Here is a 24,555-nt window from a genome sequence, read left to right as displayed (position 1 = left end):
TGGCAAAGCAAACACAGAAGTGCCATTGTTTTGCAAAAAGCGATGAGCCACAAAGCTGAAATAACAACAACTACACAAGTTCGGAAGTAGAACAAAGTTAACCACAAACGGAACGGAAGTTGTGGTAAATTTCACTAGAAAAGCCACAACAAGTGTGATTACAGACAAATACTGCAACTCATCCTGCACGACCTCCTCCCTGGCCACAACAAACAAGGTTACAAAACCAGCGGCAGCAACAACGACGATGTCTCTGGGATTCCTCAGCCAATTTGCCTGTGAAAATAATTTCCAACTGTTTTTCAATGTCTGAAGTGAGTGAATGAATGAAGACGGCGTGCATTTGAAAAGTGGAATTGCCAGCAATTCGCTCTCGTTGCAGCTATGACAGGACAACAAATGCATTTGCCTTGGTGGCCATTACTATATGGCACACTGGAGGTTACCACACAGCAGGTATTGGCTGCAGTCGTAACATCAGCAATCGAGAAGAGTAGTGGTCCTGATGGCGGTGGACATCATGGTCATTATTCAACAACGACAGCAAGGAGTATACCGAACACTAAATCCACAACAGTTTCAACATCATTCCAGCCATTTAGTTCTAATAGCCCAGAGAAACATCTAGTTTTATCACCACAACCACTAACACCAAGGCAATCTTCCGGTTCTAACCACAACAACTCCTATGCCTCCAATGCATCAATGTCTTCGAAAGTATTTCCAGCAGCAGCAGCAACAACATTATTACCCACACCGTCATCAGCAGCATCATCATCGGCATCATTAGTGACCAATATAGTGGAACGGACCATAAACACAGTTGAGAATGTCAGTAATAGATTTTCACATTCCCCAGATGCTTTTGTGGCTGTCACTCCGGGCATGACATTGCTAAGCAATTTCACATGGTCAGCGACATCAACGACAGAAGCAGCAGCATCATCAGCAGTAGCCACGAACGTTAGCAGTAACCCCAGCTCATATGTGATCTCAAATATAGCCAGCGACACTGACATCAATGTTACTGCCTCCAATTTCTCAGCATCCCCGTTCTCCGTCGCCGCCTCACCCTCCTCCTCCCCCTTTACCACCACAATGATGATGATATCAACATCAACGTCGCCACCATCAGTCGATTCCTATTTGATTGGTATGGCATGGCCGAAGGCATTGGTCGTTGCCATATTTATGCTGTTGATATTGGTCACTGTGGTCGGTAATACTCTGGTGATTTTATCCGTATTGACAACACGTCGACTGCGTACAGTGACAAATTGTTTTGTCCTTAATTTGGCCATAACCGATTGGCTGGTGGGTACTTGTGTTATGCCACCTGCCGTTATGGTTTATATTGTGGGTGAGTATTTCGTTTTGTAAAAAATAAACACTTGGCGTCTATATGATTTATGTAGGACACTGTGGGGGACAGAGGATTTTCATAAATTCAATAAAGGTATTAATAGAAGAAGAGGAAATATTGTAGTATTCTATCCATATATATCTTCTATTTACAGAATGCATAAAAATGCTATAGAGGTCTTAATCCGAACTCTATAGGACTTCCAGAAGTCTTTTATCCACTGAACAGTTTTAGTGGCTTTCTATCGATAGAAAAGCTCCAGAGAACTTACAGAAAAACTCTAGATATCTTATATGCATAAAAATAGGACTTCTTTGTATAGAAGAACTCTAGATGTCTTCTATGAATAAAAGTCAGCTAGAGGTATTATCCACTGAATCTTAGAGGAGCTCTGGAAGTTTAATATCCAAGGAAAATATTCAGAGCTTCTATCAATAGAAATGCTCTAGAAGTATTCTAATTGGAGTAGAGCTTGAGAGGACATCTATTAATGTTCTATGCATAGAAGAGATTTGTGCCTTTATACTAGTAGAAAATCATTATATATCATCCATTTACAGAAGAACTCTAGAGGTCTTCTGTGAATAAAAGTACTCTATAGGTCAACTTAACTCCAGAGGAGTTGATATATATTAGTCTTCTATACATATATAGCAAACATCTTACTCTTTGGTACAATCATTGTGTAAAGAGTCGACATCAGTTCGGTGATCATCTCGATAGGCCAGATCTATAAATTTGTAGTATAAAAAGGTTATATGAACCAGTGAGTATGGTATATATGGGAAACAAGAAGATATGACATAATTATGGTTTCCTGCACGAAGCGACACCTACATTTAAAAATCATCATGGTTTGTGCCTTTGATATATATTACAGGGTGTCACTCACATTTGGGGTGTGTCTCCGCTGTACTTTATATCAGTGTTGTACAGAACTAAATTAAGAGTAAGTGTGTGAGAGCGTAACTGAGACATACATCATCAAAACGACTTACGAAACGAGAAAATAGAGAATACGGGTTTATCCATCAACTTTATCGTACTATTTTGTGAATAAGTGCCTTATTTGTATATCTTATAAGCTTCTTAAAAGAATTTTCCTAGATAGGACCGACCGAGCCAATAAAATTTCATTCTGAATGTCTTCAGTAGATCTAATCTAATACCTTCTAAGGTCTTATTTTTACAGAAAGTCGTCTAATTAATGAAGACATATAGTTTCTCCTGTAGAATGTTCACAAAATATATCAGACCTACAGAACATAATCAATGGATAGAAAATATTTCGAATAACTTTTATATATGTAGAATAGCTGTTATAGTTTTTTGCGATGGTATATATTTTCAATAAGTGTATGTAATCTAAGATTCAAAACTATTACATAAGCGAAATGTAAACAAGCGAGTAGGATAATTGTGGAGATCAAGGTTATATGACGTAAAAATGGTTCCATGTAGAAAGCGACATCCATATTTCACAAATATTGTTATTAACTATATGTGGTTTGTGTCTTCACCATATATCGCAGGGTGCCGCTCACATTTAGTGTGCGTCTTCGCTGTGCTTTATATGCATAGCTGATATGTCTGTTAGAAGTATTGAAACCCTATTAAAGGTTCCCCTTATTGTAAATCTGCAGAAAAATTTATTTTAATAGAAGAAAATTTTTTAATCTACAATGTCGAATACCTCTTTGTGTTGTAGTACTCCTTCTATAACTAGAGAAACTCCTATAGTTGAAAGAGTTTATTTTGTGATTGTCATAATTTACAAAAACTGATTGAATGGAATGCGACAAGTTTATAGATATAAAAAGTCGTTGTTGCGAAGATTTTTTCGTACAGCATAAATATATCCTTAAATTTGTATCAGTCCCCATGAAGCCTAATGACATTTTTTATAGAATTAAATTTTTTCTATAGAACAAATTATGTCGCAGAAATATACATAGAAAAAGTTCTGCCTCCAAGAACCTGAATAATTGCAATGCTATGGACTATAACTGAACACAGGAACGTGGAGGAATTTTTGTTTGTAGTAAACATATTATCTAATTTTATTCAGAAGAATCAACAGTACAGGAGGAAGGAAGTTTCATCCGACTTTATAAAAATCATTGAAATAAATATGAATTTCATAGAATTTTTATACATAGTACCGATAGAAGACCTAATATAACTTCAGGTTGAATCCATTGCATGATCTAAATAGAAGTGTCGTAGATCGTTGGCATACAAAAAGGAATAGGTTATATGCGGAGTGTAAGAAAAATCACATTTTAACAACAAAGTGACATCTACACATAACAAATATTATTGGTTCGTGGTTTGTGTCCCTGTTATAGATCACTGAGGTAGCATATAGATTTGAGGTAGTCTCCAGTTTGATGGAAATAAAAAACTACATCTCGCTGCATATAGCGGAATTATTTTAATGTGGTTTGGCTTTCCTCCCCATATATATCCTATTTGGTGGTTCATACGGGGTTTATGTGACAGTTTTGAATTCAGGAAATTAATAACTGGAGAAAAGGAGTAAACACAAGGTGAATTTAATGAAAAATATAGAAGGAAATATATTGGATGGGCCGATCATTTGGAATTCAGTGTTTTTGGAGAATTAAAAACATTTTTTGAAGAAAATTTGCGATATTGACCAAATTTTTAAACATTGCCCTTATATTGGTCTTAACATATTTTCGGTATTTTTTAAGTATTTAGTACAAACTTTTTCGTGTTCTTGGAAGATTAAAAACATATTTGTAGAAATGTTTCGACATAGGCCTATAATTTGATAAAGCCCCATGAAAACTATCCAACATTTTCGGTATTTTCGAGGTTTAGAAAATTTTGCATTCTGCTCTTCTTCCTAAGTAGAAAATATATTTGCAGAAAATTGTAGATGCAATTTCAAAACAATGTACTGTAATTCGTCGTTTTACATATAAACTACCTGCCTCTGATTCGATATTACTTGAAGGTTTTAGCCGCATTTCTAACCAAAGACACATTAATGTGGCTTTCCGTTCGGATAAAAACAAACCTTTGCAGAAAATATTCGATATAGGTCCACAGTTTGATATAAGACCATATAAAGGTTCAGCCACATTTTCAATACTTTGAATGATTTTTTTGGATTTTCTGATCGAAGTGGCTGTAATTTGGCATTCTGGAATTTCATTCCAGATTTTATTTTTTTTTTTAATATAAGTTCATACTATGGTTTTTATACCCTTCACCACACTGTGGTACAGGGTATTATGTCTTTGTGCATATGTTTGTAACATGCAAAAGGAAACGAGATAGACACATGGTTCTATTTGAGAATTTGCATAGAATCACTTTCTGAGTCGATTTACGCATGTCCGTCTGTCCGTCCGTACGTCCATGTATTTTTGTGAACAAAGTACAAGTCGCATTTAGGATCCGATATGGATGAAATTCGGCACAGTTCACTTATTTGGCCCAAGGACGAAACCTATTGAAATTGGGAAAATAGGTTCAGATTTAGATATAGCTCCATATATAGTTTCGTCCGATTTAATGTAAATGTGGCACCAAATTCCCTATATATCTCTCGATTTGCACGAAATTTGGCACAGCGTAATGAATTAGGTCTACAATGATGTGTGCTAAGTTTCGTGAAAATCGGTTCAGATTTAGATATAGCTCCCATATATATTTTCGCCCGATTTAATGTAAATGGTCCACCAAATTCCCTATATATCTCTCGATTTGGCATAGCGTAATGAATTAGGTCTAGAATGATGTGTGTTAAGTTTCCTGAAAATCGGTTCAGATTTAGATATAGCTCCCATATATATTATCGTCCTATTAAATGTAAATGGTGCACCAAAGACGCTATATATCTTCCGATGTGCACGAAATTTTGCACAGCGTAATGACTTAGGTCTAGAATGATGTGTGTTAAGTTTCCTGAAAATCGTTTCAGATTTAGATATAGCTCCCATATATATTTTCGGCCGATTTAAGGTAAATGGTTTACCAAAGTACCTTAATATCTTTCGATTTGTACGAAATTTGGCACAGCGTAATGAATTAGGTCTAGAATGATGTGTGTTAAGTTTCCTGAAAATCGGTTCAGATTTAGATATAGCTTCTATATCTGACCAAATGAAAAATTTAATATCGGCTCCAGAATGACATGTTTATGGATCCAATTTCATTTTACCGGTCCTTTAAAAATGTGACGTTTGTTAGGATTCATCTGTTCAATATACCCGAAGTGGTGAAGGTTATCATATAGTCGGCCCCGTCCGACTTTACTACTTTCCTTACTGGTTATTATTGTGATAAAATTTCGCCTACTGTTCACACATGTCCTTGCTAAACACCCAATTCGGCAAAAAAATATGAACAAAAAACGATTATGTTTACAATTTCTGTTAACGGCAGTTGTGTTAAGGTTACCCACTCACACCACTAAATTGGAAAGGTTAACTTTGTAAATACCACTAGAAAATAATGACTAATTCCTGGAATTAGGGCGATTTACAGAACCACAAGTCACTCTGAACCTTTTTGATAATTTTTATCAATAATATTGATTTGAAACGATGATTTTTTCCTATTGATTTTTTTTCGGATTTTTTTTTCTTTTTAGGAAGTTGGCCGCTTGGATGGATTTTATGTGATATATGGATATCGTTGGATGTCTTACTTTGCACAGCATCTATATTGAGTTTATGTGCCATTAGCTTAGACAGGTATGAAAAAAAAACAAGGAACAAAAATTGGGATATAAATGTAAGACACTTCAAAAAATTATATACCAAAAGGTTGAAAGCTAATCGAGAAGGAGGGAAATTAATTACCAGAAGATTGGGTTACATTCCAACTTATACACTCTCATATATATGGTATACCATAACCTAACTTAATCTAACATTTAATTACTGGCAATTTCAAACGGTGGTGAATATATATATATATATATATACATACACATAATTTTGTAACCCTGTTCGTCAGTGTGTATGGGGCGAAAAATAACCTCAAAGATTATCTTTCATTTTAATGGCATTCCTCGATTTGTTTTGGCATGGTCATGGTTATAAGGACATTATTCTAGCTGGAATTCCTATGACATTTCACACTTTTCTTTGTTTATTTATTTTTCTAGCAATTCATATTTCTATTGTTGTTGGTTTTTGTTTGTTTACAGATATTTGGCCGTTACCCAACCACTGACATATTCCAAGAATCGTCGGACAAAACGTTTGGCCCTACTAATGATATTTATCGTTTGGGTGACAGCCTTATCCATCACCTGTCCACCATATTTGGGATGGTAAGTTTATGAATCACAAACAACTAAAATACACACATATAGACAGATGGACATACTATGTATGTACATATATGAATTTAAAAAATCGTATAAAAAAGTAATGAAAAATCTCATAAATGTATATTATTTGTCTAATGCTCTAACATATGAATGTGTGTGTGCGTGTGTATGTTTGTATGGAGGTAACAAATGTTAGCACATTTTCTTGTTATAAAAACAATTTTGTTGTTCTTGTAGCTGTTGTTGTAGAAAAGAAAACAATTGAAAATTTCAGCAATGTCCGCATTTATTATTTTTGCAACACACACACACATATCAACATACAAACATACATGAAGAAAATAATAATTCCATTGTATGGGGGCGAAAAGTTTGTTGAAAGCAAAAATATTATCGAAATTTAAGTGAAAAAGAGAAAAATCGAATGGAGTCGACTTTAATGCAGGCTTCAGATCCTTCGGTGGGTAGTGGGAATGAAAGAGAAAATAGAAATAATAAAGAGAAATAGAACAGTGCTAAGGGATCAATCAGAAGCTTCTGACTAATCTCTTCTAAAAAAAAATTGGCAATTCAGCTTAACACAGATTCGGCTCATGGTTAAAAATTCGAAACTTGCGTAAGCTGTTTACAGCAATGTTGCCTAAAAGATAATAACAAAAATCTCCCTTAGGTATACTCCCAAAACGAATCAGAAGGATTCTAAATAAAATTATCAATAAAACCAATCTATACTAATAAAAGAGTAAAATGATTGACTGACTGATTTAACGATTCATCAACCCGCAGACGAAACGGCTGAAGCTAGAATCTTGAAAATTTGGGTGAGGTAACTCTTGGTCCAAAGGTGACAGATAAGGCTGGGTTTTTGGAAATGCGTACTAGAACGGTAGGAAAAGTACTAAATGTGAAACCATATGTATTTGGTGAACCAATGGAGCTAGAACTCTGAAATTTGGTTTCGTGGTCGTTGATGGGAGAGATGTACCAAAGGATTTTTGGAAATTCGAAGTATTTATAACTATACGAAAAGTACGAAAATGTATTAAATTTGGTACAATTCTGTAGCATTTGAACGGATAGCGCTAAAAACTTTAAATTTGGAGTGTGAATTGAAAGCGTGTACTCATGTGTACGAAAAGTGCTATATGGTACTATATTTGGTACAAATTTAATTCGGAGATACAAATCGAGCTGGAATTCTGGAATTTGAAATTTAAAGTACCATTGGAGTGTAGGATTGGGATATGAACGTAGTTTTGGAAATTTGTTACTTGTGTGTATGAAAAGTACTAAATCGTACTATAATCGGTACAGTTTGGATTTGGGTGAACCGATAGAGCGGGAACAATGAAATTTGAAGTTAGGATCACTGTAGGGGTGTGGGGTGGTTTTTAGAATTTTGTACTAAGTGCACTAAATTTGGTGCAATTTAAATTGTGGGTGAAGCGATAGAGTTGGAATCCTGAAATTTTTATTTAGGATCACTGTGGAGGTGTAGGAAGGTTTGGAAACTGTAACTACTATGTACTAAATTTAGTACGATTTGATTTGTGGGTGAACTGAAAAAGTTGAAATCTTGAAATGTTGATTTAGGAACACTGTGGAGGTGTAGGATTGGGGTATGTAGGAAGATTTGGAAATTGGTACTACTATGTACTAAATTTACAACAATTTGAATTGAGGGTGAACCGTAGAGTTGAAATCCTAAAACTTGAATTTAGGATCAGTGTGGGTGTGTAGGATTGGGGTATGTAGGAAGTTTTAGAAATTGGTACTACTTTGTACTAAATTTGGTACTTTGTACTAAATTTGGCACAACCGATAGAGCTGAAATCTTGGGTGAAGCTATATTTGAAATTTGGATATTTAAAAAGAGTACAGGGTAAAAAATGACACCAAATTTTGTATAGAGCTAGATTTCTTTTGCGGTCAGAATTTGTGTATTGGGTTGAGTACTATAAGAGAACATAGATACTAACCGATTCTAAAAGTGTTAATATTGGTTGGTATTAGGTTTTAAATACTTCTCACATTCGCTAACGAAGTAGCGGGTATATGCTAGTAATCAATAAAACCAGACCATGTGATATCCTACACAACTATCACCAAGCTCTATGTTTGTGAAGATCCATATTCCGAGCCTGGGTAATATTTCGCGATATTTGCACTCTCTTGACCGATTAAAAGTCAACAGATCCTCTGCGGCATCTTTTTGAATCATATTTGGCCGGAGTAAAAAAATTTCTCCATAAGATTAAAATTTTGTTATTTTCCTCAAAAATATCGACAGTTCATTGTCATCACAGCCATTCGAATTAGTTGGTCAGATAGCCTTCTCCATGTAAATTTTTTTATATTTTTATATGAACTATGAACTATAACATGCTTCGGAATGTCCGATTTGAGCCAAATATGCACCGTTTTTGTTGTATGATTTGTTGCCATTTTAAAGGTAACTTCGTAACGCCTCTCTCATAGAAGTCCTGCCCTCTATCGGAAAAAAACTCTAGCAGTCGATTTTCACAATCATCATTAAAGAACTTTTTTTTTATCATTTTTTATCATTAAGATATTTTGCAATGCAAGAAAAATATGATAATCGCTTTGTGCCAAGTCCCGTGGATGCATTGCAGACCAAGCTCCCGTAGTGTCTGGCGTTGTCTGGTGGAACACGACAGCTCTTCTGTTGGCCAATTCTGGACGTTTCTGGTCAATTGCAATCCCACTCCCACAAAATGCATAGTAGAACCTTCCCGGCCGTTAGTTATGGTTTGGCCACTATTTGAGATGCTTCACCGCTCATCGTTTTCGCACATGTTTATCATATGTGATCCATTTCTCATCTCTAGCACCATCTATCTCTATTTGTCTATCTCATTCCGTTTGACCAAGGCTTTGCAGATGGAAATTCCATCCATCATATTTTTTCTGTTAATTGGTTTGGCACCCAAACATCGAGTTTCTTTTTGAATACAGCTTTATGTAAGTGGTTTATAACAGTTTTAAGGTCAATTCTTAGCTCCTGGGCAATGTTACGACTGCTAACATGCCGGTTAAAAGTGGTCGAAAAAATAATGGATTTCTTTTTCCCCAACCTAATATATTCCTTTAAGGCTTATATAATTTTGATTATTTACATCGAGCATAGATCCAAAATTACCAATTTACAAAAAAAACCAGTAAGGAAAGTAGTAAAGTCGGACGGGGCCGACTATATGATACCCTTCACCACTATGGGTATATTAAGAAGGACTATAACATAAAATTGGATGAAAAAATGTGATATTTATCTAAATGTGAATCTACCTAGATCTATCCATAAAGTATGTCAATCGACTTCAAACAAATATAAATAGGTCATCCGTTGGGCTATGTCTGCACTTCTAGAAAACAATTTTTTAAGTTGTGCAAAATTTGATGTCAATCTGACTAACATGAGGATTTTGATGCCCAATTTACTTGAAATCGGGCGAAAATATATATGGAAGCTCTATCCAAATATTGAGCGATTTCAAACAAACTTGTCACAGGTTAGGTTATACAACTTTCAGAACGTTTTATTCCAATTGGTTCCTTAGTACGTCAATTACTTAAAATCAATCTATAATAAAAGGGAGCTATATGCTGGAAATTTCACGAAACTTGGCAAATCATCTAGGCTCAATTAAGTACGTTATGCCAAATTTATATTTTCGAAGGATATATAGGGACTTTGGTGCACCATTTACATGAAATCGGACGAAACTATATATGGGAGCTATATCTAAATCTTGACCTATTTTCACGAAACTTGGCAGACATCATTCTAGACTCAATTCAGTACGTTATGCCAAAATTCGTGCAAATCGGAAGATATTTAGCGACTTTGGTGGACCATTTACATCAAATCGGACGAAACTATATGGGAGCTATATCTAAATCTGGACCGATTTTCTCCAAACTTGGCAGACATCCCTCTAGGCCTAATTCAGTACGTTATGCCAAATTTCGTTCAAATCAGAAGATATATAGGGACGTTGGGCACTATTTACATGAAATCGGACGAAACTATATATGGGAGCTATATCTAAATCTGGACCGATTTTCACGAAACTTGGCAGACATCATTCTAGACCTAAACGATTAGGCTGTACCAAATTTCGTGCAAATCGAAAGATATATAGGGACTTTGGGGCACCATTTACATGAAATCGGACGAAACTATATATGGGAGCTATATCTAAATCTTTTTCTCCAAACTTGGCATACATCACTCTAGGCTTAATTCAGCACGTTATACCAAATTTTGTGCAAATCAAAAGATATATAGGGATTTTGGGGCACCATTTACATGAAATCGGTCGAAACTATATATGGGAGCTATATCTAAATCTGGACCGATTTTCTCGAAACTTGGCAGACATCATTCTAGACCTAAATGATTAGGCTGTACCAAATTTGGTGCAAATCATTAAGATATATAGCACATTAAATCGGTTAAATATATATATGGGAGCTATATCCAAATCTGAACCGATTTTTCCCAATTTCAATAGGGTTGGCGTCCTTGGGCCGAATAAGTGACCTATGCCAAATTTCATCCAATTCGGATCATAAATGCGACCTGTACTTTGTTTACAATTTAACATGGACAATCCGGACAGACGGACGGACGGACATGCATAAATCGACTTAGAAAGTGATTCTATGCATATTCTCAAAAGGAACCATGTGTCTATCTCGTTTCCTTTTGCCTGTTACAAACATATGCACAAAGACATAATACCCTGTACCACAGTGTGGTGAAGGGTATAAAAAAAAAGATCTTCTATAGGATTTCTCCTTAAAAATGACTTAATATCTTGCCAATTATAAATATATATTTGATTGTAGGGTATCCATATAACATCATGCTTAACACTATTATTTTTCTGTGTTCTTGCCAATGATTTTTCTCCAAAAGTCAAACAATACTTTCTGCAGCAGTTGTGAAAAAATAAAGTTCGCAATCAGCAATTTTTCACGACATATGATTGAAATTTGAACATACGTATGTACGTACGTATGTAGAGGTTATGTTGCAATTCCCCTGGGGTTAAATATTAAGATGTAGTTATGGTCCCAAATAAATAAAAATATTGATGTTGGTTAGTTTTGGCGAAATCAAAATTGAATTTCTAACATTGTTGTTCGAAATAATAGAAAACATGAAATATTTTTAGTGGCAATCGAACATTGAGGGTAAATTTGATTCGCTTATTTGTAATGGACTAATAATATGATAACTGTGGACATTATAAAAAAAAAGAGATTATCAAAATATTGAATGGTTCAATTTTATTATATTTACTATTGTTTAATTTATTAATGATTTTTTTCTTTTTAAATTGGTTTGGATCGAAAGGTGATTTATTCGAAACATTCACAGGAGGCCCCACACAAGTACATATGCGTATTCGCAATAAAATTCAATGTTGATTTAAGATCGCAATATTTCAGATAGAGCTCTGAAACTTTGCGCAGACATTACTAGTATTCCTAGAATGTTTGACAAATGGGATATATCGACCCACGTGTAGCTCCTATATAACGGCACCCCCAAAGCTCGTTCTTTTGTTGATTTTACACACGTTCTTCAATCAAATTGGTTGTCATTTGGTATTTTGGGTTCTCTTTGTATAGCATATCTTTGCACAAAAAAATTAATTAATAATGGTTTCAGGGTAGCACCCATATAACAGTACCTCCACACCTCCCTACTAAAAATTACCAATATCGAATCGCATTTTCGTATTGCCCCATATAATTGCGATTTTAAATCGTATTTCTCTTAAGTCTTTTTTGGTATGTTCACTGTTCTAACATAACATGAGTTTTCTTCTAGGAGCCCCCAATAATAATTTCGGCCGGTTCGAACCGAATTTTTAAGATGTCTAGATAAATTTAAACACTTTTTAGAGATTTAAGATTTTAGAGAGGTTTTTTTTAAAGAATTTTAGCGGCCTCTACTGATAGTGTATTTAACGAAATTTGTAATTTTGGAAATTTTGGGTTCGTATTTTTTTTTTAAATATGGGTATCTAGGCGTTGGTTATTAGAAAAGACGTCTCTAGATATTAATTCTTTAAAAGAATTTGAGTTTTCTCGAGGAGTAGATTTTATTTATTATAGAGGTTTCTAGGCCTCGATTCTTTGAAAAGAATTATGGAGGTTCCTAGGCATGGATTTTTTGTACAGAACTTTAGAAGTCTCAAATAGTGCGTGGATTTTTTATATAATACATGATAAGAATCTATCATGGATTTTTTACGAGTTTTCGATTTTCTGCCGACTTTTGGGGACTCAAAAAATTTTGAAGGAGTCTAGGAATATTGGAGGATTCTAAACATACTTTTTTTATCGAGTTTTACAGTTGAGGACATTTTTAGAGAGTTTTTACAATATATTTAGAGTGTCTTTAAAAATATTTAAATCAGTGTTATTTTCTGAAATACAGAAGGTTATTTCAAAACCAGTGAGGAAAGTAGTAAATTCGGACTTGGCCGACTATATGATGCCCTTCACCACTTTGGGTATATTCTACATATGTATCCTAACAGACGACGCGTTTTTGTTATATATCTTTATCTGTACCAATTTCAGGGAAACTTGCCAAAGACTAATTTATATTACTTCAGTACGTTGTGTCAATCGGCCTAGATATGGATCTTTTCACGAAGCTTAGCAACAACATTTTTGACTTAATTCAGTACCCTATACCACAATTAATGCAAATCGAAAGGTATATAGGGACTTTGGTGCACCAGTTACATAAAATCGGACGAAAATATGTATGGGAGCTATATCTGAATCTGAAACGATTATCACGAAACTTTGCACACATCGTTCTACGCTATGCCAAAATTCGTGCGAATGAAAAGATTTCCAGCGACTTTGGTGCACCAATTACCTAAAATCGGGCAAAACTCTATATAAGAGCTATATATAAATCTGAACCGATTTTCTCGAAACTTGGCAGACATCACTCTAGGCTCAATTCAGTACGTTATGCCAAATTTCGTGCAAATCGAAGGATATATAGGGTCTTTGATGTACTAATTACCTTAAATCGGATGAAAATATATATGGGAGCTATATCTAAATCTGGACCGATGTTCAGCAAACTTAACACACATCATTCTAGCCTTAATTCAGGACACTGTGCCAAATTTCGTGCAGGTCGAAAGATATTTAGGGACTTTGGCGCAACATTTACCTTAAATCGGACGAAAATATATATGGGAGGTATATCTAAATCTGGACCGATTTCCAGGAAACTTAAAACACATCATTCTAGACTTAATTCATTACGCTGTGCCAAATTTCGTGTAAATCGAAAGATATTTAGGGACTTTGGTACACAATTTACCTTTAATCGGACGAATATATATAAGGGAGCTATATCTAAATCTGAAGCGATTTTCACGAAACATGGCAGAAGTCATTCTAGACCTTATTCCTTACGCTGTGCCAAATTTCGTGCAAATCGAAAGATATATAGGGACTTTGGTATACAATTTACCTTAAATCGGACGAAACTATATATGGGAGCTATATCAGAATCTGAACCGATTTTCACGAAACTTTTCACAAATCATTCTTGACCTTATTTATTACGCTGTGCCAAATTTTTTGCAAATCGAAAGATATATAGGGACTTTGGTACACCATTTACCTTAAATCGGACGAAAATATATATGGGAGCTATATTTAAATTTCAACCGATTTTTCCCAATTTCAATAGGGTTCGCCCTTGGGCCAAACAAATGAGCTGTGCCAAATTTCATCCAATTCGGATCATAAATGCGACCTGTACTTTGTTTACTATTTAAAATGCACAGACAGGCGGACGGACGGATATGCATAAATCGACTCAGAAAGTGATTCTATGCATATTCTCAAAAGGAACCATGTGTCTATCTCGATTAGTTTTGCCTGTTACAAACATATGCACAAAGACATAATACCCTGTACCACAGTGTGGTGAAGGGTATAAAGATAAGTATATGATTTTTTATCCCTATTATCCTGACCATAAACGAGGATGTTATATTCAGATATTTTAGAAATTTGAAATTCTTCTATAGCTAGAAGATCTATAGAACTTTAGAAGCTCTTCTATCTTATTTATATTTAGAAGATTTTCTTATACTCTAACATAGCAAGAAGACATTCTAAAGCTCTTCTATAACTAGAAGACGTTCTCCTATATCTAGAATACCTTGTGGAGCTCTTCTCCAGCTAGATAACATTTTTGAGGCTAAATATATTATATTTTTCAACGACTATAAGAGGAACGAATTTTTAAGGACCATCGTGCGCCTTCTACAATTTTTAATTTCTTAAAGACTCTATTTCGGAGAACAACTTTAAGTGTTGATTTTAAAAAATCATTTTGATTACCAACTGAATACCTTCTGCAGGTAGAAAACCTTCTGAAGTTCCTCTATAGCTAACCGCTCAATACGAAAAAAAGGCTCTTCTTAAGTTAAAAAATCTTCTGAAGCTTGTCTAAAGCTATAACTTGCTACCTTTTGAAGCCCTTCCATAGCTTTTCTAACGAATGTTAGAGGGTCGCTAAAGTGAGTTATTTTTAATGAATATTAGAGCTCCATTAAGGACCCATAGTCGAGAATCGTTTTTTTTATAATTTTAGAAGGCCCACTTGATGACGTACATTTCAGAGGGTCATAGAGGACTAGATATAGGTGTAGATTTAAAAGAAAACGTAGATTTTTAAAAATATTTTTTGAGGGCCACCTGAAGTTGTCTTATAGGTTGAATACCTACTGAAGCCATTTTATAGCTAGCCACTCAATATCTAAAGCCGATTCTGAGTTTCTTCGATATTTATAACATCTTCGGAAATTCAGTTTTAATTCGAAAACATTTAAAAACCCTTCTCAAACACTTCTATAACTAGAAAATCGAGTTTCTGAAGCTTTGTTCAGCTTTCCAGGTATATCACATTATTAGGATCTCCCAGCCAATAACCTTTTGAAGTTCTTCTTTAATCAGAAAAGTGTAAAGACAATAGCTTAAGAGGTCCAGAGGCTCTCCGATAGTCAGAAGACTATCTGAAGTTCTGCTCCGTTCCTAGAATAGCTAAAGTGTCATAGAGGAACAATGTTATATTTTATTAAAATATAAAAAAACTGCATTCGAAATAATGTAGCCAATTTCTCTTTTTAATATTTTTTTCTGCAGGTACGAACCAGGTCGGCGTGTGGATGGCAACACTGTCTGTCGTTACAATCAAAATAAAGGCTACGTGGTATTTTCGGCAATGGGTTCATTTTTTATACCACTCGCTGTTATGCTGTATGTCTATTTGAAAATTGGTTATGTTTTGACATCACGTCGTCAAAGGATTGTTAGAGATGCGGTAAGTTTCAGAAAAACTGAGGGTAGGGGATGACAGATTTTTGGTGTTCAACAAACCAAATTTTGGAGAAAGCGACGTACGGGGACACGTTTGACACTTATTATTAACACATGTGTGGCTGTCACACAACAATAGTAATAATGACAATAGTTTATGACAATTCTAATCCTCTGCTGCTTGCTGCCTGTTGACGGAATGACAGAATATTTTCTGCAGTCAGAAGTGCTGCTGTGCCAGTAAATATTATTAGTGGCCCTATTAATTTTATGAGGAAATAAAAATATGTATTATACGTTAGGAGGAAACGCTTTTTTAATAGTGTGATAATACTTTGCGGTGTTGGAGAATACAAGGTGTGAGATTGTGTGTGGGAGATGGAATTTGTAGTTGTAGGGATTCGCTTGGTGTGGGGAAAAGAAAAAATAAAAGAAAATTAATGTGTTATAAATTGGAAAATGTTGCTTGGCAATAAAATTTACGACACTAACATATTTTTTTCTGCGTAATGAGAATTTTCAATGGCAGGTGGGGAGAGGAAGAAGAATTTTAGAAAATTAAAATTGAAATTGGTTTTTAGGTTTGGGGAATAAAGAAGAAATTAATTTAAAAATTCCCCAACCTTTAGAGAATCATTTAAGGGCACTATATAGGCGTGGATTTTTAAAGAATCGTTTTTTTTCTAAAGGACCCTATATGGGCGTGGATTTATAAAGAATCGTTTTTTTTGCTAAAGGACCCTATATAGGCGTGGATTTTTTAGGATTTTTATAAATTGGAAAATGTTGCTTGGCAATAAAATTTACGACACTAACATATTTTTTTCTGCGTAAGAGAATTTTCAATGGCAAGTGGAAGGAGGATTTTAGAAAATTTAGGTTTGGGGAATAAAGAAGAAAATAATTTAAAAATTTCCCAACCTTTAGAAAATCATTTCAGGACACTATATAGGCGTGAATTTTTAAAAAATCGTTTTTTTTCTAACGGTGTGGATTTTTAAAGAATTTCTTTAAAGGACCCTATTTAGACGTGGATTTTTTAGGAATTTTAATGGGCCCCTATATAGGCGTGGATTTTTCAAAAAATCTTTTTTTCGAAAGGGCCCTATTTAGGCGTGGATTTTTAGGATTTTTTTAAGAGACCCCATAAAGGCGTGGATTTTTAAAGAATCGTTTTTTTTTCTAAAGTTCCCTATTTAGGCGTGGATTTTTTAGGAATTTTTTTTTAAGGAACCCCATAAAGGTGTGGATTTTTGAAGAATTTCTTTAAAAGACCCTATATAGGCTTGGATTTTTAAGGAATATTTTTAAAGGACCCAATATAGGCTTGGATTTTTAAAGAATATTTTTAAAGGACCCAATATAGGCGTGGATTTTCAAAGGATCCTATATAGGCTTGGATTTTTAAAAGATGCTATATAGGCTTGGATTTTTAAAGGATCCTATATAGGCTTGGATTTTAAAGGATCCTATATAGGCTTGGATTTTTAAAGGATTCTATATAGGCTTGGATTTTTAAAGAATATTTTTAAAGGACCCGATAAGCACAGATTTTTAAAGAATATTTTTTAAAGGACCCTACATATGCGTGAACTTTTAAAGCATATTTTTTAAAGGATCCGATATTGGCACATATTTTTAAAGAATATTTTTTTATGGGGTCCTATATAGGCGTGGATTTTTATACCCTGCACCGCACTGTGGTAGAGGGTATTGTGTCTTTGTGCATGTGTTTGTAACGGGCAAAAGGTCGTATTTATCATCCGATTTGGATGAAATTTGGCACAAGTCACTTTATGGTCCAAGGACGAACCCTATTAAAATTGGGAAAAATCGGTTCAGATTTAGATATAGCTCCCATATATTTTCGTCCGATTTAAGGTAATAGGGACTTTATATATCTTTCGATTTGCACGAAATTTGGCACAGCGTATTGGATTAGGTCCAGAATGATGTGTGCCAAGTTTCTAGATATAGCTCCCATATATGTTCGTCCGATTTAAGGTAAATGGGACACCAAAGTCCCTATATATCTTTCGATTTGCACGAAATTTGGCGTAGAGTAGTGAATCAGGTCCAGAATAATGTGTGCTAAGTTTCGTGAAAATTGGTTTAGATTTAGATATAGCTCCCATATATATTTTCGTCCGTTTTTTTTTGTAATTGGTGCACCAATTGCCCTATATATCTTTTGATTTGCTCGAATTTTGGTATAGGGTACGAAAATAAGTCTATGTTGCTAAGCTTCGTGAAAAGATCCATAGCTAGGCCGATTGACACAAAGTACTGAAGTAATATAAATTAGTCTCTAGCAAGCTTCCCTGAAATCGGATCAGATATAGATATATAACGAAAACGCGACGTCTGTTCGGATACATATGTAAGTGGTGAAGGATATCATATAGTCGGCCCAGTCCGACTTTACTACTTTCCTTACTGTTTTAAGAATATTCTTTAAAGGTCCTACATATGCGTGGATTTTAAAGGAATATACTTAATATTCTTAAATATACTTTATATTTAAAGAATATTCTGAAGCCTATCGATATCTGGAATGTATTCGGAAGGTATGTTTTAGCTAGAAAACATTCTAAAAAAAACTTCTATATATAGAAGACCTTCTGAAACTCTTCTATAGCTAGAAAATTGACATTATAAACCTTTTTTCTAGCTTTCCAGATAGATTACATTTTGAGGATCTTCCAGCCAATAGGCTTCTGAAGTCCTTCTTTATTCTTCTATAGTTTTAAGACAATCGCAAAAGAGGTCCAGCGGCTCTCCGACAGCCAGCAGACTAACTGAAATTCTTCTAAAAGATATTATGATGTTCTTCTAAAGCTACAGGAACTTCTGAAATGTTTCTACGGTTAGAATAATTTCTGACCAATAGTTACAGACATTCTGAGTATCTCTGATAGCTAGACGACCATCTTGTGGAGCTCTTCTATAATTAGCTTTTCAATACTTGGTAACCTTCTGGGACTCTTCCATAGCCAAAGACCTTCTGAACTTCTTCTTTAGCCAGAAAAAATTCTGGAGGTCTTCTATTAAAGAGTTCCTAAGGCTCTCCGATAGCCATAATACTATCTGAAATTCCTCTTTTCATAGAAGGACCCTTTTCATTAATGGACCTATATAGGCAAGGATTTTTAAACCTTATTTTTTTAAAGCTTTAATTTTTAAAGAATATTTTTAAAGGACCCGATATAGGCACAGATTTTTAAAGGACCCGACAATAGCTGAAGACTTCCAGCGGCTCTCCAGCAGTCAGCAGACTAATTGAAATTCTTCTGAAAGATGTTATGATGTTATTCTAAAGCTACAGGAACTTCTGAAATGTTTCTATGGTTAGAATACTTTCTGACCAAATAGTTACAGACATTCTGAGGATCTCTGATAGCAAGACGACCATCTCGTGAAGCTCTTCTATAATTAGCTTTTCAATATCTAGGTAACCTTCTGGGAATCTTCCATAGCCAAAGACCTTCTGAAGTTCTTCTTTAGCCAGAACCTTTTTCCTTTTCTAGCTTTGTTTTTTATTCTTCTATAGTTTGAAGACAATATCTAAAGAGGTCCATTGGCTCTCCGACAGCCAGCAGACTAACTGAAATTCTTCTAAAAGATATGATGATGGTCTTCCATATATACAGGAACTTCTCAAATGTTTCTATGGTTAGAATACTTTCTGACCAAATAGTTACAGACATTCTGAGGATCTCTTAGATAGATAGACGACCATCTTGTGAAGCTCTTCTATAAATAGCTATTCAATATCTAGGTAACCTTCTGGGACTCTTCCATAGCCAAAGACATTCTGAAGTTCTTCTTTAGCCAGAAAACATTCTGGAGGTCTTCTAGTAAAGAGGTCCTAAGGCTCTCCGATAGCCAGAAAACTACCTGAAATTCCTCTTTTCATAGAAGGACCCTTTTCATTAATAGACCTATATAGGCAAGGATTTTTAAAGCTTATTTTTTAAGGATCCTATATAAGCTTTTATTTTTAAAGAATGTTTTTAAAGGACCAGATATAGGCACATATTTTTTAAGAATATATATGGTTAGAATACTTTCTGACCAATACTTACAGACATTCTGAGGATCTCTGATAGCAAGACGACCATCTCGTGAAGCTCTTTTATAATTAGTTTTTCAATAGCTTGGTAACCTTCTGGGACTCTTCCATAGCCAAAGAGCTTCTGAAGTTCTTCTTTAGCCAGAAAACATTCTGAAGGCCTTCTAGTAAAGAAGTTCTAAAGTTCTTCTATAGCTACAAGAACTCTGATGTTCTTCTGCAGATAGAATACCTTGTGGCCAATATCTGCAGACATTCTGAGGCTCTCCGATATCGTAGAGCCTCAGAATGAGTCTCTTCTATAACAATATTTTGTATTGCTGTTCCCTAATCTAAGTCCCTTGTATAGCCATAAACCTTCTGAAGTTCTTCTTTAGCCAGAAAACATTCTGAAGGTATTTTAAGCTCTTCTATAGATACCAATTAAAGTGGTATAGAGGTATCAGGGCTCTCCGATAACCATACGGCTATCTGAAGTTCTAGAAGATGTTTTGAAGCTAGAAGACCAAGACGACGCTGTTGCATAGCTGGAAACCTCCCGAGGTTTTCCATATACCTAGAATCTATTGTGAAGTTCTAAATCTATTTTTAATGGCTAATGATCAATAAATCTAAATGGATTTTCTATATCTAGAAGGGCTTATGAAGTTTTTCTGTATCTATAGAAACTGTTGAGGTACTTCGATGGTAAGAAGATCATTCGAAGCTTTTCTATAGGTAGCATAGTAGCACTAGAAAATTGAGATGCTGTTCCATAGGCAGCTAATGATCGATAAATCTAAATGGATTTTTTATATCTAGAAGGGCTTATGAAAGTCTTCTGTAGCTATAGAAATTGTTGAAGTACTTCGAGGGTAAGAAGATCTTTCGAAGCTTTTCTATAGGTAGCATAGTAGCACTAGAAAATTAAGACGCTCTTCCAGGAGTCAATTGGAAGTTCTTCTTTGAGTAGAAGACCTTCTGAAGTTCTTATATACCAAGAAGATCTTTTGAATTAATAGTATTTCTATTTCCCCTTTTCAGAATTCCGAACGAACGGCTGACCACGATATCGACTGTGATAATTTTCTCTCTGAATCGGAGCATTTTCAATGTGGACCACAAAAATTCCCCTCGTTTAAGTCACGCTGGACGGTGGAGACAACAACAAATGGCAGTTCGTCAAATAGTAAACAGAACAGTTTGAAATGTAGTAAATGTAATAAAAACTATGTACATCGTGATAGTCTGAAACATCAGGCTTCATTCTATGAGCTGGTGGAGATATCACGTCTATCTACACAAATACCATGCACATCGATCAATTGTAAATACGGTGATGGTAGTTGTACGCCGGCAAATAGTTCTGTAAGTTATGCTTTGGCAGAGGGAAGGGCAGCCACCTTGCCTATGCAGCAGTTACACTGTAGCGATAGCCGGTCGTCATTCTCGGAGACATGTTTGGCTCATGCCATGGCCGTACAGTCGGGAAAATATACCCTATCAAATGGTCAGTTACAGGAGAGATCACAACAGGCGGCAGCGACTTTGAATGGCAGTCATCATCCGCATGCCCATCACCACCACCATCATCATCATCATCGTGTCCCAATGAGAGTTTCAACAACAAAACGTGATACGAAAACCGCCAAAACCCTTACCATGGTTATGGGTGGCTTCATTGCCTGCTGGTTGCCATTTTTTGTCTACTATCTGCTGATACCGTTCCTGCCGCCGGCCTATGTCTCGGAGGGGTTAATGTCGTTTTTGACCTGGGTCGGATGGGTAAACTGTGCCATCAATCCATTCATCTATGCTTTCTACAATCCGGACTTCCGTACAGCCTTTTGGCGCTTAACATGCAAACGTATTTGCAAACAAAGGCCACCGCCCAATCATGTGGCCATATTTCGTGGATAAAGTTCTACAGCAGCGATAAAGCGTAACAATGTTATGTGTGCCGTGCATGAATGGGCTATGGGTTTTTAGCAAAATGCCGGAAATTTCAACTTGCAATGCAAATTTGAAGATAGTTTTTGGGGGCAAAAGATGGAATGGAAAACGTTGCCCACTAAGTCGCCCTGTGGTGTGTTTGAGCGAACGAAGGACTTTACAAAAGAACCAACAACATTCAGCCAAATGTAATCAAATTTGAAACACACACAAACACGAAGAGAAAGCGGGGTGCATAGGCGAAAGGAGACACCATGTACCGTGACACACTTACATATGTTTTTGTCTGTTTGCTGCAAACAATAGCAATGCATAAAATATCGAGAATAAAGGAGAAAGTTTTCAAAAAGTCGTACACAAAAAAAGAACAGCTCCAGATTTGATATGAGATATTCTATACGAAATTCCAAATTAAATGTATTATTTAAGAAACTTTGATTGATGTTTGTTGTAATATTTTGTTTTTGTATTTCATTATTTTTTATTTGTCAAACATTGTCTATTAATAAGTATTGTATTTTTTTTGCTATTTATTGTAGTAGTTTAGATAATTTATTCATAAATTTAATAATTTTTTGTTAAGTGTACAGTTGAATACATATATGTTTAAGAAATTACAAAATTAAATAAAAATAATATTTATTATAAAATTGTTAAATTTAGATCTGTATTTTTCTAAAAAAAAATGAAAAACTTAAAAAAAATTGTCCCCCCAAATTGAACCATGTAGTGTATAAGTAATGTTAAAAATCATACGCACCAGTGAACCAAAAAACAATTACAGTCGAAAATGGTCGTTATAAGCGATATGTCGTTACAAACGGTGTCCTTATAAACGATTTTGACTGTATGGATCTCACTGATATGGACTTCTACAATTATATCGTCACCGTAGATCCCACAAAGTATATATTCTTGGTCAGACTGCTACAATAGGGAGCGCGATGTTTCAGGCATTGTTTTTAAATTATGGACGGACATTGCTACTATATAATTGTGAATTTTTAAATAATCTTTAAAAAATATAGGCGTGGATTTTTAAGTAATATTTTTAAAGGACCCTATATAGGCTTGGATTTTTTAATAAATTTTTTTTTGAAAGGACCCTACATAGGCGAGGATTTTCAAAGAATGATTTATAAAGGACCCTATATATGTGTGTATTTTTAAATAATATTTTATAAAGTATACTGTATAGGTGTGTATTTTTAAATAATATTTTATAAAGTATACTGTATAGGTGTGGATTTTTAAAGAATATTTTTTCAAGGACCCTATATAGGCGTGGATTTTTAAATAATATTTTCTTAAAGGACCCTATATAGGCGTGGATTTTTAAATAATATTTTCTTAAAGGACCCTATATAGGCGTGGATTTTTAAATAATATTTTCTTAAAGGACCCTATATAGGCGTGGATTTTTAAATAATATTTTCTTAAAGGACCCTATATAGGCGTGGATTTTTAAATAATATTTTCTTAAAGGATTCTATATAGGCGTGGATTTTTAAATAATATTTTCTTAAAGGACCCTATATAGGCGTGGATTTTTAAATAATATTTTCTTAAAGGACCCTATATAGGCGTGGATTTTTAAATAATGTTTTCTTAAAGGACCCTATATAGGCGTGGATTTTTAAATAATATTTTCTTAAAGGACCCTATATAGGCGTGGATTTTTAAATAATATTTTCTTAAAGGACCCTATATAGGCGCGGACTTTTATATAATATTTGGCTTAACTCTAGTTTAGTAAAAACGATCAGTTTTTTCTGATTTTTTTTTCCAGACGTATGTATTTTACCCTAATTATGGGGATATCTTTGTTTTTTTGGGGGGACGTACCCGGTTATTTGACCCGGAAGTTCGGGAACGGGTACCCGGCTATATCCGGTTCTACGGATCCGGTTAATATAATATGGGTATCATTTTAATGGTTATAAAAATCAAGCCATTTTGGAGATATAGTCGAAGAACTGGGTTTTGGCCCCCGATTTTTTTTTTTGAAAAACTCCCTAAAAGTCGAACTTGGGTCCATTATAGTCCCTCCCCAACCTAGACTCAAATGATAGACCATAATTTGCCCTCTCCAATGGTGCGATATGTGGATGTATCTGTTGTGGATCAAAAGATATGGGCCTTAGAACCCTACATCATGTTACCACTCAATGGAAAGGAATTTTTATAACTTTTAAGATGGGATCCGTAGAACCGAATATAACATCCGGGTCAAATAACCGGGTACGTCCCCCAAGAAAAAATATATCCCCATAATTAGGGAAAAATATCTACCTGTAGAAAAAATTTCAGAAAAATCTGATCGTGTTTACTAAACAAGAGTTGTTCCGAATATTTTTTAAAGAACCCTATATAGGCGTGGATTTTTAAAGAATATGACATCATTAAAGAAGAAAATTTATAATGACATTATTATACCCTACACAACTATGTTGTCAGGGTATTTTAGCTTTGTGC

The 24,555-nt window shown here is 34.8% G+C and overlaps 1 protein-coding gene across 1 annotated transcript; it reads left to right on the top strand.

The window, feature by feature from the left end:
- The first annotated feature begins 384 nt into the window (after positions 1-384).
- LOC133337331 (putative tyramine receptor 2) lies at positions 385-22,047 on the top strand. Its single transcript, XM_061545564.1, has 5 exons — positions 385-1,360; positions 5,991-6,093; positions 6,552-6,677; positions 15,903-16,080; positions 21,172-22,047. Exons 1-5 carry the CDS (start codon positions 385-387, stop codon positions 22,045-22,047), a joined length of 2,259 nt encoding a protein of 752 aa, XP_061401548.1.
- The last annotated feature ends 2,508 nt before the right edge of the window (positions 22,048-24,555 follow it).

Source organism: Musca vetustissima, unplaced genomic scaffold (assembly GCF_032173495.1).
Source record: "Musca vetustissima isolate MV318-11 ecotype Yass unplaced genomic scaffold, APGP_CSIRO_Mvet_v1 utg26859, whole genome shotgun sequence".
Taxonomy (NCBI): domain Eukaryota; kingdom Metazoa; phylum Arthropoda; class Insecta; order Diptera; family Muscidae; genus Musca; species Musca vetustissima.
This window is presented reverse-complemented; position numbering and strand designations above follow the sequence as displayed.

Excerpts from the sequence above, each read along its gene's own strand:
- LOC133337331 (XM_061545564.1), top strand. The coding sequence starts at position 385 with ATGACAGGACAACAAATGCATTTGCCTTGGTGGCCATTACTATATGGC. Across the intron at positions 6,678-15,902 it reads TGTCCACCATATTTGGGATG|GTACGAACCAGGTCGGCGTG; the intron begins GTAAGTTTATGA and ends TTTTTTCTGCAG. Across the intron at positions 16,081-21,171 it reads AAAGGATTGTTAGAGATGCG|AATTCCGAACGAACGGCTGA; the intron begins GTAAGTTTCAGA and ends TCCCCTTTTCAG.